The 17,382-nt window shown below is 44.1% G+C and overlaps 2 protein-coding genes across 13 annotated transcripts; both read right to left on the bottom strand.

Moving 5' to 3' along the window:
- Positions 1-713: 713 nt before the first annotated feature.
- LOC147144368 (sodium- and chloride-dependent GABA transporter 2-like) lies at positions 714-10,146 on the bottom strand. 12 transcript variants are annotated; one of them, XM_086036517.1, is made up of 15 exons: positions 10,016-10,087; positions 8,320-8,617; positions 8,115-8,249; positions 6,216-6,356; positions 5,898-5,970; positions 5,692-5,824; positions 5,479-5,613; positions 5,294-5,397; positions 4,554-4,678; positions 3,685-3,797; positions 3,466-3,603; positions 2,387-2,489; positions 1,926-2,026; positions 1,073-1,243; positions 714-933 (listed from the first exon to the last, which is right to left on the bottom strand). In XM_086036517.1, the coding sequence occupies exons 2-15, from the start codon at positions 8,477-8,479 to the stop codon at positions 850-852; spliced, it is 1,716 nt and encodes a 571-aa protein (XP_085892643.1). In that variant the 5' UTR covers positions 8,480-8,617; positions 10,016-10,087; the 3' UTR covers positions 714-849. The 12 variants fall into 12 exon arrangements, with proteins under 12 accessions (XP_085892643.1, XP_085892641.1, XP_085892642.1 ...); XM_086036515.1 differs by lacking the exon at positions 10,016-10,087 and adding an exon at positions 9,048-9,874 and having other exon boundaries at positions 8,320-8,948; XM_086036516.1 differs by lacking the exon at positions 10,016-10,087 and adding an exon at positions 9,449-9,874.
- Positions 10,147-10,206: 60 nt separating this feature from the next.
- Positions 10,207-16,686, bottom strand: LOC147144367 (sodium- and chloride-dependent GABA transporter 3-like). The gene is made up of 14 exons (XM_086036020.1): positions 16,527-16,686; positions 16,322-16,456; positions 15,903-16,043; positions 15,600-15,672; positions 15,394-15,526; positions 14,734-14,868; positions 14,554-14,657; positions 14,311-14,435; positions 13,496-13,608; positions 13,027-13,164; positions 11,891-11,993; positions 11,419-11,519; positions 10,582-10,752; positions 10,207-10,442 (listed from the first exon to the last, which is right to left on the bottom strand). Exons 1-14 carry the CDS (start codon positions 16,684-16,686, stop codon positions 10,359-10,361), a joined length of 1,716 nt encoding a protein of 571 aa, XP_085892146.1. The 3' UTR covers positions 10,207-10,358.
- Positions 16,687-17,382: the final 696 nt, after the last annotated feature.

Here is a 17,382-nt window from a genome sequence, read left to right as displayed (position 1 = left end):
ACATTATGGATTACAGGTTAGTCATCCATACCTGTCAACCCCGGGAGGGGTACTTTGCTCGTGAAAGTCGGCCGAAGTTTGCAGTCGCTCCGGATTAGAGCCGAAATGGGCAAGACGAGATCGGTCTAACAAATAACGAGTTTTTAAATTTTGTTTTCCCGTACAAAAATTGTTATACGGCATACACAATTTGAAATGATCAAAAAACATATAAAATACGGGGAAAAAGTACAAGTTGACAGGTATGGTCATCCAAATGAGTCACCTTCAAGTAAACATACTTGTTTTTGATAGGCCATTCAACAATTTAGGGTTCAATTCGGAATTTGCGCTCTCACACTTGAACCTTGACCCGACCAACCAATTTGTGGTAAAATGCATCATTTCTGCAAGCTATGAAGTATTGACAAAGTACATTCACGTTTTGGGGAAGGCAAATGTTGCTAAATGTGTATTAATAAGTTATTTAAGACGTTAGAATTTGCTAGCATCCTATGCTAGCGGACCTTCCATCCATCAATTATCCGAAGCATTTATCCTCACGAGGGTCGCGGGCGCGTGCTGGAGCCTTTCCCAGCTGCCTTCGGGCAATAGGCGGGGTACACCCTGAACTGGTTGCTAATTAGGCTCACTGTGTGGTTGTGTTATTTATTCTAATTAGAAGGAATGTTTTATCAAAAATTCATGCTGTAAACCATGTAGTGCACTTGACGTTGTGATAATTTGCACTTTATTTGTTTGCATTTTTGACATAGATGTGTGTTAATGAAGCTAGAAAACAATGTTATGTACGGCTTCTCCGTGCTGAGTTGCCCGCCTACGGCAACGTCAGCTGGCACAGGCGCTCCTTCAGGGATGATCGTCCTCAGTGATGCGTTGCACTTCTGTGTCCGAGCAGTCAGGCGGCTTGGGCCAGCACAGCCCGTGGAGACGCTAACAAATGGATACAAACAACACCGCTTTATTGAAATATGCCAAAATCTACAACCATTGAGGACATTATTAGCTTTTTGATTCATAGAAAGCATATTCCTCGTTTCATAGTGCATTTCGGTGGTAGACTCCGCCCAACCTGACTGAGGGTTCCGGTGGCCGTGCTGAGCTTGTACAACGCCCAGCCCGGTACCAGTAGGATGGAGGAGAGGGCCATCATCCAGCCCATCACGTAGGCCCAGGTGGGGTACACGTACCAGCGGTTGAATGTCAGTGGCTTGTACTCAACGAGAGAGTAGATGAAACAGCTCTGAAACAAAAGAAAAATACCGTTGGTATGTCCTCAACATCACCTGTGCGCACTCAGCAAAATTGGATTTTGAGGCCCTCTATTTCTGCAAATACAACTGATAATCTACTTTTCAGAAGCCTGATAATGTTCCTGATCATTTGAATTCGGTGTGTTGGAGGAGGGAAACATCTAAAACAGGCCGGGTAGGTGCTCTCGAGGACCCGATTTGGGCACGCCTAATCTAAGTGGACTCAAAAACCGGGCTGATCTCGTATCTGAAATGGGGCATCGCTGCCATCTACTGGTGGTTGTGTGTCGGTAAAGTTGTTTCCAAGTTGGAAATTTACAGTGGAGCAGCATCAGAGCCTCCAGCACCCAAAAACATAATTGACAAGTACGGTCGTCAATAGCAGTGAATGAGTTAATTAAATATTTATGTGATCTAAAATATATTTTTTGTTTTCTTTCATATCTTTAAATAATGACTTAATTCATCATAAATAGTGCAATACAAAGAATACATAATAAAATGTAATATCTTACTACAAAAATGATTGTATGTATACATTTGAATTTGTTTTACCTTCGTCGCCCATTTGTTCACTTTAAAAATCAAATGGCCCTTGGCGACAACTCATCCCTGCACCAAATGCAATATCCGATGAGCGTATTACAGATAAAATCTAAAAATCCCACTCACCAATGAGACAAAGGGGGTCAGGTAGCGCCAGCAGATTTTGAAGAAAGGGTTGGGAAGCGTGCCTGTCATGTCCTGAATGGCGCCATACAGCCGCTCTGCTCCTACATGGACAAGTACGTACAACAGCACACAATAAGCAAACCCAAATTGCCACTGCTATCATACGTGTCAAGACATTAGTCATGACAAGCACAACCAGACCTAGAAAAAAAAAGGTGCACGAGATAGGCATTAGTGTGATTCGTTTTTGGTAGTGATTCACTTTGACCATCAGGAGATGCTATCAATCATTTCAAAGTTCACTACTGCACGACTACCACGGCAAAATATGATTTATCAACAAAGCGCATAAACTTGACGTCAGATTCAAACCCTTGATGAGATCTTACCATATCTGTAATACTAGGAGGTATAAATGGCCGCACAATGAAGAAGAAAAAAAACGACAGCCATCAACCTACCAAATATCCAGCCCACTGCCAAGCTTTGAAACACACAGAGAAAGAGGATGCAGGTTCCACTGCATGCGTAGTATTCGAAAATCTGGAAGATGTACATCCCGCCCTGTGGACGACATCAGGGAGAATTGTTTGGACTCGCTTGCCACAGTTTGAGGTACAGCCGTGCAACATATTGTCATAGCTATAACTTGCATTTCATTAACTTGTATACTGTAGGTGTGCCTAAAAAGTGTCACATGTGAGGACTGCATTTATTTCACTCCATTTACAGGATCTCACAAACAGTGACTATACATCCTGCATAAGAAAATACGTTTTGTTACAGTCGGTCCCAAATTGGGCTCAAATGATGGGCCTCAATCTTCTTCAAGCCAAATTGTTGGATAATCAGAAGCCATAAAAAATGTATTGTTCAACTATTACTCAATTTATTTTAAAAGGGAGATTGTAAAAAAAAAATGCTTGCATTATATCCACTTCAGTAAAAGTGAAGACAATTAGCAATTTTGAATTTTTTATTTTTTTTTAAGAAACATGAAACATGATTTGCCCTCGCGGTCCACTTAAAATGTGGCGGGCCTAACCTGCCTCGAGCCTTGAGTTTGAAAACTGTCATGTAGACCAAAAATGATTTTTCTTTTTTCCAGATCCTCAGAAAGTTTTTGGATCAATTTGAGAGCGTGAAGGCGATGGCACCAAATTCAACACACTTGCTCCCCATTCATAGCTGAGACCAGGGAAAACTAACAAGTCACATGAGACTGAAGAGCGGAACTGGCTTATTGCGGCCCACGTGGACATTTTCACTTAGGGGTGTACTCGCTTTTGTTGCTAGTGGATGTACACACTGACGGTTGTACAAGCCGTACTCTGACTACTTTACATTTTAGAAAATTGTCATTTTGTCAGTGTGGTCCCACGAAAAGCAATAATAAAAGATTTGCCAAAATGTAAGGAGTGAACTCTTTTTGAGCTACTGTACATGCGAGGTACAAAGTGTGGTGAGAAGTTATCGAAATGCTTATGGACACTTCTTTGGCACATAGCGACTCATAGCGAGTGTGAGTCAATATTCTGACCTCTGTCATCATGAGGAGCTGCATCAAGAAACACGTAAGGCAGAAGAGGAAGAGGAAACCCTCTCGCCTGCCCGACCGACGCATCACTGCGGGAAATATGTCGGCGAAAGACGTCATCACCGTCTCCACGACCACAAACTGCAAAGAAAGCCATCGAGGTGGCATGTCAGGGGGGGACATTTGAGACCCCCAGGTAACATGTTTGTTTTTTTTCCCCACCTGCGTGTCCAGGCCCAGGAGGATGACCATGACGAAGAAGCAGACGGCCCACACTTGAGGCAGCGGCATCATGGCCACCGCCTGAGGGTACGCGATGAACGCCAAGCCTGGACCTGGCAAACGACATCCACGTTCACCTCCAACATGTAGCGCTCACATGGCAGTGCTGCCTTGAGATATGACTTTCATTTGCTTGTCCACAACGCTTGTAAGTCAAAACACTTGTATCCCAAATCCCCACTGAAACAAATGCAATTGGCCTCCCCACGCAAAAGAATAACCCCCCACAATAGTGTTTGTTTATTTAATCAGGAAAACTAGCTCTGTATAATTTTATGAAAACATAGAATGTACCAAATCAAACAAAGTTTGTGCATCATGATTTAATGACGCTTTTGTTGAACCAAAGAGATCAAATGAGCTCAGCTTAATTTCTACGAATGATCGTTTCGTTTACAGCTAGTAAGATAAATGCTATGTGGGAATAGGAGTTAGGCAGCAAAATCCATCTGTTTTTCGCCATGTCAGGGCGCGGCCATTTTGTCACTTTCTGTCGACTGAAAATGACATCGCAGTTGCTCAGGTAATGACCAATCACGGCTCACCTCTTTTCTGAAGCCGAGCCATGATTGGTTGTTACCTGAGCCTCGAGCAACTGTGATGTCATTTTCAGTCGACAGAAAGTGGCAAAATGGCCGCCTCCTGAGATGGACAAAAACGGGTGGATTTGACTGCTGAAATCATATTCCACAAACGCAATATGAATCAGAATGCCGTGTTTAGACTAGTGGGGCTACATGGAACATAATACCGGCGTTGTAAAGAAACTTTTTGGGTGGACTTTGGCTTTAAGAGGATTTCAAGTTTACCTGACTCGGCCACCTCTGCGATAGGAACGCCTTGCTCGTGAGCCATGAATCCCAGCACGGAGAAGACAACAAAGCCAGCTACCACACTGGTACAACTGTTCAGCAAACACAGCCACAAGCTGTCCCTGCAACACACAAATACACGTTTCTTCTGAACATCGATTTTACTGGCACTAAGAAACTTTGAGGATGGGAGCAACCCTGGCACACAAAAAAAAAAAATACAAATGTCCTGAATTGCTTTACGGCATACTCACTTCCTCCTTTCGCTATAATGGATGGAAATTGAAACTACGCATTACTGGTGTCATGGCAGAAGCCTCAAAACAAACCAAAAAACAAAAGTATTGTTTAAACCAAATTAGATTCATGACCATCGCTATTCACCTTTCACACAGCCGCTGGAAATAGAAATGTAATTCAATCCAACTTGCAGGCCAGCGAGCCCCCTGGATTTCACGACACTACGCGCTGGCGCGCATAGGAAATGTGGTTGACTTTTGTCAAAACACTACTGCTTTTGTCCACATGGCGCCGCCATAATCAACAAAAACTGATATATGACACAGTGTTGCTTTAAATCAATACCTTTCAAAAAACGGAGCAGCACATTATTGTCTTTAAAGACAGAATCTTTCATTCACTTCTTGTGTTGGTTCCCATTGGCTAGTTTCGGTGTACCTAATGTCGGGACAGTTGAATGTGTGCATTATGTTTTGTATCTTCATTGTGACACTTACTTGTAGCAATTGTTGCTGCGGGGGTTGTAGCTGCCCAGTACGATCATGGTGCCCCCGCCGATGCTGTACGAGAAGAAGACTTGCGAGCCGGCATCCATCCACACCTGTTGGGGGGGAAAAAAAAAATGTCCGCAGCCATTGAATGCGTTTGCCCTCCAATCCGTAAGAGTGCAACGTTGTCCTACTTGAGGGTCTGTGAGCCGCGACAGCTCGGGCAGAAGGTAGAACTCGACTCCTTGTCTGGCTCCCGGAAGAGTCAGTCCTCGGATCAAAAGGACGAGGAGCATCACGTAAGGGAACGTGGCAGTGAAATACACCACCTGGACGAGAAGTCTGGGTCACGAGACTGCCGCGGTATTTAAATGAGGTTTTTTTTTAGGTAGTTTGATGGACTTGACCTTTCCGGTGGATTTGACCCCTTTCCAGATGCAGAAGTAACAAACGACCCACACAGCCACGAAGCACAGGAGCACCTCCCACCTGATGCTGCCAATTTCCTCGATGCCCCCTGAGATACTCAACACTCGGCGTCTGCACACGGACAAAATGACAACATGCTTTATTTCATATATAAGATGATATATTGGTGTATCATCTTCCTTACTCCCAGAATTCCATCGCTGCCGAAGTTCCGTTGGTGTGGTTGGTGAGGTTCCTTGTAACAATGACACAATCAGCTGAAAGAATGACACGTGTAGACACACAAGGGCACATTTAAGTACAGCATACTGTACATGTACAATATATGTTGTACACATAAGACTCTGAACATGTTAAGCAGTACCAGTAAAGAAAATGAATGGACACATTACCGGTACAGCATACATTCTAATCTATTTGTTTGATTTAGGGGTGTACTCACATTTGTTGCAAGCAGTTAAGGGTTAAAATACTGCCGCCTATGAAGTGTGCTCGACCTCACCCGTGTTCCAGTAGTTGTCGCAGGTGCTCCAGGGCAGCGGAGAGGTGAAGGAGAACGCCAGGTAGAAGAGAGCCCAGGCCAGAATAATTATGTAGGTCATGCAGCTGTACAGCAGAGTCAGCTGCTCCCCGTAGCCGATACCTGACATTTGAGGTTCAAGGATTCTCTCGATGAGTCTCCATAAGGAGATATTTGACGTGGAGCGAAGCACAGCTGCATATCGATATATGACGCTGATCTGTCCACACCGCATCATAACAGAGAACTGTCCGATGCATATCATAATAGCGCTGTTTGATGCTGATGTCTTAATACTGCATTTTGAAATATTACGTCACTACTTCATGTGGATGTATCAAGTATCGTGTCGGATTTCACCCCTAAAGTCGAAATTTACGTCAAAGTACTTGGTATAAAAAAATCGAAAATACATTAAAATAAAAAGCATAAGAGAAGTGGATGGAAAAGGAGGAGAGGCGAAAAAGGCAAAAATGCTGCCGTGACACTCTGCGCATGCTCAATCGCGAGTAATGCTGGTCTTTGTAGTACAGCAAATGCTTGTAAGTGCGTTGTTTGGCGCGAAACCCATCGCAAATACACAAGCAGAGATAAACAAGCTCACAGACGCAGCAAAAAAAGCACATTTTTGGAGCGAGGAGGAAACCGGCTGCTTCATTCATGTGGCGAGTGACATGAATATCAAGTGTTTTATTGACAGTTCAAAGTAACAAGCGGAAATGACGTACGTTTGTGTAACCGACTCATAAATCTTCGTTTATTACTTTTGACAAGTTTTTTGTTTTCTACGGTCAAAATCCTGTTCTCGCCATTAAGTCGTAATTTTTTACACCGTGCGCTTTTATTTTGGTGCTTTTCCGGTAATTCAGGAAGTGCTGATCCACAAGCGATGCACTGACTTTACTGAAATGCTTCTAGGAAAAGGAGGTCATCGTTTTGACGCGTGGCTGATTGAATAGTAGTTGTTCGTTGTTGCTTTGAGATGTTAACGACTTGTATACGGCCGCAAGGACCTGGCTGGAACGGGAACAAGGTATTTGTGCTGCTTGATTTGTTTCATTATTGTTGGGTTTTTTTGTGATGTGACTTATCCGTGGGAGTGTGTCTTTTTTGTTATTTGCGTCGTGGTTACGCTAATCATAGCCTCTCACAAGTGATGCGTCGTAGCTACTGAAGTTTTTTTGAATCACTGTCTACTTTTAATGGCTTTCATTTATGTTTATTATTGTTTATTTCATGCTGTAACTCTTACGGCGTGTCCGTGAGGAACAAGCCTTCAATAAAGATGTATGTATTAATAACTGTGTTTGGTTTGTTAATGGTAATCAAATTTATTTTTAAAAAGTGGATTATTCAAATGCCGGAGCAAGTCTGTCTGCTTAATCATGTAAACGTGATATTAAGAATGTTTCAATATTTTATCCCGGCATAACCCAGACATGAAAGTACATTAAGGAACTCATTTTTTTGTTTGAATTCAAGAAAGAGCTCTTGCTGTGAAAGTTTGCCTCACTCCCACAACCACATTTTGTGTTTATGTTTGGGGTTCAATTGTTGGCTAACGATTCACTCTCATTGCACATTTCTCGACGTGTTTTGATCTCAATTAAACATTCAACTGTCCTGACTGATGGCAAAAGGTACAAGTGGGTTTGTCTCTCTAAATTGCCCCTAGGTGTGATTGTGAGTGCGGATGTTTGTCTCTGTGTGCCCTGCGATTGGCTGGCAACCGATTCAGGGTGTCCCCCGCCTACTGCCCAAAGACAGCTGGGATAGGCTCCAGCACGCCCCGCGAGCCTTTTGAGGATGAGCGGTATCGATAATGGATGGATGGATGGGTCCGGTTTGTGTTTCGGATCAGCAGACTTATACATGACACACCTTCAGCCAGTGGGCAAATTTTCCTCCAGCAAGTGACCCCACCCTCTTGGGTGTGCTGGCCCACGGCGATCTCCAAAAGGAAGAGCGGCACACCGCACGTCACCGCAAACACCACATACGGCACCAGGAATGCGCCTGAATGTCACACAGACTTCTGTGATATGTACAACTTTCGGAAGAAGCGCCGAGCGCCACATTTGCTTACCGCCGCCGTTTTTGTAGCACAGGTACGGAAACCTCCACACATTGCCCAGGCCCACAATGTTGCCGACAACAGCCAGAAGAAACTCAACCTTGCTTGCCCAGTGGCCTCTCTCCTTAAGTGCATGATGGCCAGACTTGGAGACACGTTTTTTACACCCCATTCCCAAAGAGCTCGAAGTGAATCCTACCTTCCTTTCAGCCACTCACACCACACTGGCTGTGCTGTTCACAATCCAAGTTGTTGTATTTGTTCATTGTCTCTACACGTCTTTGGTGCCATCAAGTGGACACTGCAGGTGCTGCAGAATGGTGGATTGTAGGAGGCAAGAGAAAGGTTATGACAATTTGATAATGTTCTCTTTGATAATGTTCTCTTAATGTTTTCATTCTGATCTTTAAGGTCCAGGCAGACACGTAACTCAGGGGAGTTCCTGTTTTTATCACACGTGATGGAATTCACCCCGTCGGTGGGTTCTGCCACTCTCTCTATGACTCCCATCTGTGTGATTCTGTTCAGTGCCTTTTTTAATCCAACTTTGAGAGGGGCTGGCACTCTCCTCGGGCCATGTACTACAGGTTTCGCACCTTCCTTGAGCCGTATTTTGTAAGTGTAAGGTAGCGTACCATGTCCTTTGAAGACAGAAAAGTATTTGTTCACTATACTCTTTCTACCTTCACTTTGTAACAGTTTCTTGTCTTTTACTGCATTTACAGCACGCTCTCGATCACCTTTAGTTTGTTGCTGCGCACAGTCTTCCTCACATGACACCATTTTGATGAAAAAAGTGTCACTTAAGTCATCACTGTCATCTGTGTCTTCCCGCACTGTGTACCTTTTTCTTGGTGTGGCACATCTTTGCATGGTGATTTTGCTTCTTACACTTTTCACACGTTCTCCCAAATGCAGGGAGCCGCTTCGGCTTGTGCATTTCGACATTAAGACAGACATTCTCGTGTCTTTACTGCACTTTCAAATGTTAAGTCCGCTTCCCTCAACAGCCTCTCTCGTAGCTTCTTTTCATTATTAACGAAGACATTCTGAGCCCTTATCATTGAGTTTTTCAGATCGCCAAAGTTACAGGACTTAGTTTTAATGTTGAGATCGGTGAGGAAAGTACCAAAGGACTCACCGGGCTGTTGGGAATCTTGAACGAAACACATCTCTCATATGTTTAGTTTTTTCTTTTCAAAATTTCTGTAGGACCTTATCAAACTTGTCTTTGTCTTCGGGATCATCATATACAAACGTGTTGAATACCTGGATGACCTCCACTCCGGCAATGGTTAGCTAAAGAGCTATTTTTCTTTCTGTTACCGACTCCTACGGCGGCAAGGTAGAGCTGGAATTGTCGCTTGAAAGCCCGCCAACTCGCGTCCACATTTCCCGTCATTTTCAGCGCTTCTGGCGGCTCTACGGAGTCCATCTCGCGTCAGTCCTTTTCTTGACCCGCGACCTGGTACCATGTAATGTTCTGCCCTCTGTTACTCATGAAGTCACGCAGGAACAGTAATGCTGCAAGCTGTCTCTTTATTTTTCTAACTGCATTCACGTCTAACCAGCATTCACACTTGTTCGTGTAGTAATCTAAGACATATAAGGCAATACTGCCAACTAGTGTCTACTGATATAACTGCTGTCATTACAATAACGAATTATTTAAGATGTTAGCATTTGCTAGCATCTTGTGCTAACATACCTTCCATCCGAATGACTTATCCTCACGCGGGTCGCGGGCGCGTGCTGGAGCCTTTCCCAGGCGCCTTCGGGCAATAGGCGGGGTACACCCTGAACTGGTTGCTGATTAGGCTCACTGTGTAAGCGTACCATGGTTGTGTTATTTATTCTAATTAGAAGGAATGTTTTATCAAAAATTCATGCTGTAAACCATTTAGTGCACTTGAGGTTGTGATAATTTGCACTTTATTTGTTTGCATTTTTGACATAAATGTATGTTAATGAAGCTAGAAAACAATGTTATGTACGGCTTCTCCGTGCTGAGTTGCCCGCCTACGGCAACGTCAGCTGGCCCAGGCGCTCCTTCAGGGCTTATTGTCCTCAGTGATGCGTTGCACTTCTGTGTCCGAGCAGTCAGGCGGCTTGGGCCAGCACAGCCCGTGGAGACGCTAACAAATGGATACAAACAACACCGCTTTATTGAAATATGCCAAAATCTACAACCACTGAGGACATTATTAGCTTTTTGATTCATAGAAAGCATATTCTTTGTTTCACAGTGCATTTCAGTGGTAGACTCCGCCCAACCTGACTGAGGGTTCCGGTGGCCGTGCTGAGCTTGTACAACGCCCAGCCCGGTACCAGTAGGATGGAGGAGAGGGCCATCATCCAGCCCATCACGTAGGCCCAGGTGGGGTACACGTACCAGCGGTTGAATGTCAGTGGCTTGTACTCAACGAGAGAGTAGATGAAACAGCCCTGAAACAAAAGAAAAATACTGCTGATATAGCCTTATCATAATCCTGCACGCACTCAGCAAAATTGGATTTTGAGGCCCTCTATTTCTGTTAATACTACTGATAATCTACTTTTCAGAAGCCTGATCCTTTGAATTAGGTGTGTTGGAGGAGGGAAACATCTAAAACAAGCCGGGTAAGTGCTCTCGAGGACCCTAGTTGGGCTCACCTGCTCTAAGTGGACTCAAAAACTGGGCTGATCTCGTATCTAAAATGGGGCATCGCTGCCATCTACTGGTGGTTGTGTGTCAGTAAAGTTGTTTCCAAGTTGGAAATTTACAGTGGAGCAACATCAGAGCCTCCAGCACCCAAAAACGTAATTCACAAGTACACTCGCCAATAGCAGTGAAATAGTTAATTAAATATTTGTGTGATTTAAAAATATATTTTGTTTGCTTTCATATCTTTAAATAATTAATTCATCATAAATAGTGCAATACAAAGAATACATAATAAAATGTAGTATCTTACTGTAAAAATGTTTTTATGTATACATTTGAATTTGTTTTAACTTCGTCGCACATTTGTTCACTTCCAAAATCAAATGGCCCTTGACCACAACTCATCCCTGCACCAAATGAAACGTCCGACGAGCTTATTACAGCTAAAAGATGAAAATCTCACTCACCAATGAGACGAAGGGGGTCAGGTAGCGCCAGCAGATTTTGAAGAAAGGGTTGGGAAGCGTGCCTGTCATGTCCTGAATGGCGCCATACAGCCGCTCTGCTCCTACATGGACAAGTACGTACAACAGCACACAATAAGCAAATCCAAATTGCCACTGCTATCATACGTGTCAAGACATTAGTCATGACAAGCACAACCAGACCTAGAAAAAAAAAGGTGCACGAGATAGGCATTAGTGTGATCCGTTTTTGGTAGTGATTCACTTTGACCATCAGGAGATGCTATCAATCATTTCAAAGTTCACTACCGCACAACTAACAAGTTGCAATATGATTTATCGACGATGCACATAAACATCACGTCAGATTCAAGCCTTTAATGAGATCTTACCATATCTGTAATCATTTTTTGGCAGGAGGTATAAATGGCTGCGCAATGAAGAAGAAAAAAAAAAGACAACCAAGTCAACCTACCAAATATCCAGCCCACTGCCAAGCTTTGAAACACACAGAGAAAGAGGAGGCAGGCTCCATTGCATGCGTAGTATTCGAAAATCTGGAAGATGTACATCCCGCCCTGTGGACGACATCAGGGAGAATTGTTTGGACTCGCTTGCCACAGTTTGAGGTACAGCCGTGCAACATATTGTCATAGCTATAACTTGCATTTCATTAACTTGTATACTGTAGGTGTGCCTAAAAAGTGTCACATGTGAGGACTGCATTTATTTCACTCCATTTACAGGATCTCACAAACAGTGACTATACACATTGCATCAGAAAATACGTTTTGTTACAGTCAGTCCCAAATTGGGCTCAAATGATGGGACTCAATCTTCTTCAAGCCTGGAGGCGGCCATCTTAATGGTGACAAACTCATTTTTGCTGCAGGCTACATCGGAATTATGTTATGGCTGCGAACCCATATGAATGTAAGATTGCGACATATTATTACGTGCTCTAAACATAACAAATTGTTGGATCATCAGAAGCCATAAAAATTCATTGTTCAACTATTACTCAATTTATTTTAAAACGGAGATTGTAAAAAACGCTTGCAATATATCAACTTCAGTAAAAGTGAAGACAATTTGCAACTTTGATATTTTTTTTAAGAAACATGAAGTTGACAAACATGATTTGCTCTCGCGGTCCACTTAAAATGTGGCGGGCCGAACCTGCCTCGAGCCTTGAGTTTGAAAACTGTCATGTAGACCAAAAATGATTTTTCTTTTTTCTAGATCCTCAGAAAGTTTTTGGATCAATTTGAGAGCGTGAAGGCGATGGCACCAAATTCAACACACTTGCTCCCCATTCATAGTTGAGACCCGGGAAAACTAACAAGTCACATGAGACTGAAGAGCGGAACTGGCTTATTGTGGCCCACGTGGACATTGTCACTTTTGTTGCTAGTAGATGTCGACACTGACTGTTGTACAAGCTGTACTCTACATTACATTTTAGAAAATTGTCATTTTGTCAGTGTTGTCCCATGAAAAGCAATAATAAAAGATTTGCTCAAATGTGAGGAGGGAAATCTTTTTGAGCTACTGTACATGCAAGATACTAAGTGTGGTGAGAAGTTATCAAAATGCTGTCAATATTCTGACCTCTGTCATCATGAGGAGCTGCATCAAGAAACACGTAAGGCAGAAGAGGAAGAGGAAACCTTCTCGCCTGCCCCACCGACGCATCACTGCGGGAAATATGTCGGTGAAAGACGTCATCACCACCTCCATGCCCACAAACTGCAAAGAAAGCCATCGAGATGGCATGTCAAGGGGGGACCCCACATTTGAGACCCCCAGATAACATGTTTGGTTTTTTTCCCCACCGCACTAAAATAAAGTGTTATTGCACACGATACAAAAACGTAACTCACAAAAGCAAATTCCCCACTGAGAATTGAAAAAGTAAAGAAACTATGTAAGAGCTGTAAGGTGGCAGAGAGAAAATGAAGGACAAATACAACCACTGTGAATCACCAAATACTATGTGACTATATGTGTTATTTGTCGTACATAAATGAGAGTTTTCAGCTAAATGAAGTGAGACTGGATCATTAGTCGCTGGTGCAACCTGCGTGTCCAGGCCCAGGAGGATGACCATGACGAAGAAGCAGACGGCCCACACTTGAGGCAGCGGCATCATGGCCACCGCCTGAGGGTACGCGATGAACGCCAAGCCTGGACCTGGCAAACGACATCCACGTTCACCTCCAACATGTAGCGCTCACATGGCAGTGCTGCCTTGAGATATGACTTTCATTTGCTTGTCCACAACGCTTGTAAGTCAAAACACTTGTATCCCAAATCCCCACTGAAACAAATGCAATTGGCCTCCCCACGCAAAAAAATAACCCCCCACAATAGTGTTTGTTTATTTAATCAGGAAAACTAGCTCTGTATAAGTTTATGAAAACATAGAATGTACCAAATCAAACAAAGTTTGCGCATCATGATTTAATGACGCTTTTGTTGAACCAAAGAGATCAAATGAGCTCAGCTTAATTTCTACGAATGATCGTTTCGTTTACAGCCAGTAAGATAAGTGCAATGACCAAAAACTGTTTTTGGACAAGTCTGTTTGAGGGAGGCGTTTGTCTTACATACGCGGTGGCTAATTAGTGCATGCTGTTGAATAGATGAATAGCCACTATGAGTATAGGTCTTACATTTTGGATAATACCTTCCATTCCCTTAAAAGGGACGTCAACCCTAAAAAATGGCTTGCAATAATATGTTCTTTGCACCTTCACTAGTCTAAACACAGCATTCTAATAAATATTGCGTTTGTTTTTCGCCATGTCAGGGGGCGGCCATTTTGTCACTTTCTGTCTGAAAATGAAATCATTGCTCGGGGCTCAGGTCACAACCAATCATGTTCAAGTTTACCTGACTCGGCCACCTCTGCGATAGGAACGCCTTGCTGGTGAGCCATGAATCCCAGCACGGAGAAGACAACAAAGCCAGCTACCACACTGGTACAACTGTTCAGCAAACACAGCCACAAGCTGTCCCTGCAACACGCAAATACACGTTTCTTCTGAACATACCGTACCGTACCGAACATATGTACCTAATGTCGGGACAGTTGAATATGTGCATTGTGTTCTCTAGCTTCATTGTGACATTTACTTGTAGCAATTGTTGCTGCGGTGGTTGTAGCTGCCCAGTACGATCATGGTGCCCCCGCCGATGCTGTACGAGAATAAGATCTGCGAGCCGGCATCCATCCACACCTGTTGGGGAAAAAAAATGTCCGCAGCCATTGAATGCGTTTGCCCTCCAATCCATTAGAGTGCAACGTAGTCCTACTTGAGGGTCTGTGAGCCGCGACGGCTCGGGCAGAAGGTAGAACTCGACTCCTTGTCTGGCTCCCGGAAGAGTCAGTCCTCGGATCAAAAGGACGAGGAGCATCACGTAAGGGAACGTGGCAGTGAAATACACCACCTGGATGAGAGGAGGGTCTCATGAGACTGTCAGGGCATTTAAGGTCAACCCCAAAATGTTCTTCACAATAATATGTACGATGCACCTTCACTCGTCTAAGCAAGGCATTCTGATTAATATTACCTTTGTGGAATATGAGTTAAGCAGCAAAATCCACCCGTTTTTAGCTAGCTCAGGGGCCGGCCATTCTGTCACTTTCTGTTGACTGAAAATGACATCACAGTTGCCCAGGGCTTAGGTAACGACCAATCACGGCTCAGCTTCAGAAAACAGGTGAGCTGCGATTGGTCGTTTGCTGAGCCCCGAGCAACTGCGATGCTGTTTTCAGTCGAGAGAATTGACAAAATGGCCGCCCCCTGAGATGGCTAAAAACAGGTGGATTTCGCTGCTGAACTCATATTCCACAAATGTTCAGCCTACTGGGGCCGCATAGAACATTTTCTTGTAAAAAAACCATTTTGGGTTGACTTCCCCTATAAGTGACATTCGTTTTCAAAGTAGTTGTAGTAGTTTGATGGGCTTGACCTTTCCGGTGGATTTGACCCCTTTCCAGATGCTGAAGTAACAAACGACCCACATAGCCACGAGGCACAGGAGCACCTCCCACCTGACGCTGCCAATTTCCTCGATGCCCCCTGAGATACTCAACACTCGACGTCTGCACACGGACAAAAAGACAACATCCTTTATTTCATATATAAGATGATATATTGGTGCATCATCTTCCTTACTCCCAGAATTCCATCGCTGCCGAAGTTCCTTTGGTGTGGTTGGTGAGGTTCCTTGTAACAACGACACAATCAGCTGAAAGAATGACACGTGTAGACACACAAGGGCACATTTAAGTACAGCAGACTGTACATGTACAATATATATTGTACACATAAGACTTTAAGCAGTACCAGTAAAGAAACAGATTATTACCGGTACAGCATACATTCTAATCTATTTGTTTGATTTAGGGCTGTACTCACTTTTGTTGCAAGCAGTTAAGGGTTAAAATACTGCCGCCTATGAAGTGTGCTCGACCTCACCCGTGTTCCAGTAGTTGTCGCAGGTGATCCAGGGCAGCGGCGAGGTGAAGGAGAACGCCAGGTAGAAGAGAGCCCAGGCCAGAATAATTATGTAGGTCATGCAGCTGTACAGCTGGATCAGCTGCCCCCCGTAGCCGATACCTGACATTTGAGGTTCAAGGATTCTCTCGATGAGTCTCCATAAGGAGATATTTGACGTGGAGCGAAGCACAGCTGCATATCGATATATCACGCTGATCTGTCCACACTGACAACCACATTTTGTGTTTATGTTTGGGGTTCAATTGCTGGCTAATGATTCACTCTCATTGCACATTTTTGTTGGATCTCAATCAAACATTCAACTGTCCTGACTGATGGCATAAGGTACGAGTGGGTCCGGTTTGTGTTTCGGATCAGCGGACTTATACATGACACACCTTCGGCCAGTGGGCAAATTTTCCTCCAGCAAGTGACCCCGCCCTCTTGGGTGTGCTGGCCCACGGCGATCTCCAAAAGGAAGAGCGGCACACCGCACGTCACCGCAAACACCACATACGGCACCAGGAATGCGCCTGAATGTCACACAGACGTCTGTGATATGTCCAACTTTCGGAAGAAGCGCCGAGCGCCACATTTGCTTACCGCCGCCGTTTTTGTAGCACAGGTACGGAAACCTCCACACATTGCCCAGGCCCACAATGTCCCCGGCAACAGCCAGAAGAAACTCGACCTTGCTTGCCCAGTGGCCTCTCTCCTTAAGTGCATGTTGGCCGGACTTGGAGGCACGTTTTTTACACCCCATTCCCAAGGAGCTCGAAGTGAATCCTACCTTCCTGTCAGCCGCTCACACCACACTGGCTGTTGTACTTTTCATTCCACGTCACATAATGAGCAACCAGACAAGCAGTTAATCAGTTCCGAATACAAGTGTCAATTATCTCCAGCACGTGCAAGTCATGTCTGCATTTTTTTTTTTGTCTGGTACATTCAGCTATAGAAGGTCCAATTACCGATAATTGAGGCACAGCTCCAATTCCCTCCAAGAATGGGCTATGCTTCAATTGGAGCGGAGCCAGTAACCAATTCTGGCAAGGCCACCACAACTTGGCTCTAGACATGTAGCGAGTACCGGTTTATCGTGGTTTTAAAAAGTCCAGGTTTCAACAACCGCTAATAGTGGATGTCACTTAGCTGCTCGCAGAGTTGATTAAACGAGCCGTCACTTTGACGTTTATTGCCAGAGTAGGAATAGCGGGCACTTGGAAGTCCCACGGACAACTTGAGGGACCACGGGTCTTTTCGAAAAATAGCTCACCAGTGATGAGACACTGTGATTTACTAAGAGCAATTAAAACAGAAGGCGAATGTGAAAGGAAGTCAACCCCCCCAAAAAATCTCTACAAGAATAAGTTCTGTGCCGGCGCACTAGTCGAAACATGGCATTCTGATTAAGATTGCGATTGTGGTGGTGATAAGCAGTTAAAGCCACCCTTTTTTG

This window comes from Filicampus tigris, chromosome 7, assembly GCF_054856515.1.
Source record: "Filicampus tigris isolate MCC_2025a chromosome 7, RoL_Ftig_1.0, whole genome shotgun sequence".
NCBI lineage: Eukaryota > Metazoa > Chordata > Actinopteri > Syngnathiformes > Syngnathidae > Filicampus > Filicampus tigris.
Note: the sequence above shows the minus strand (reverse complement) of the source record. Positions and strands in the feature narration are given on the sequence as shown.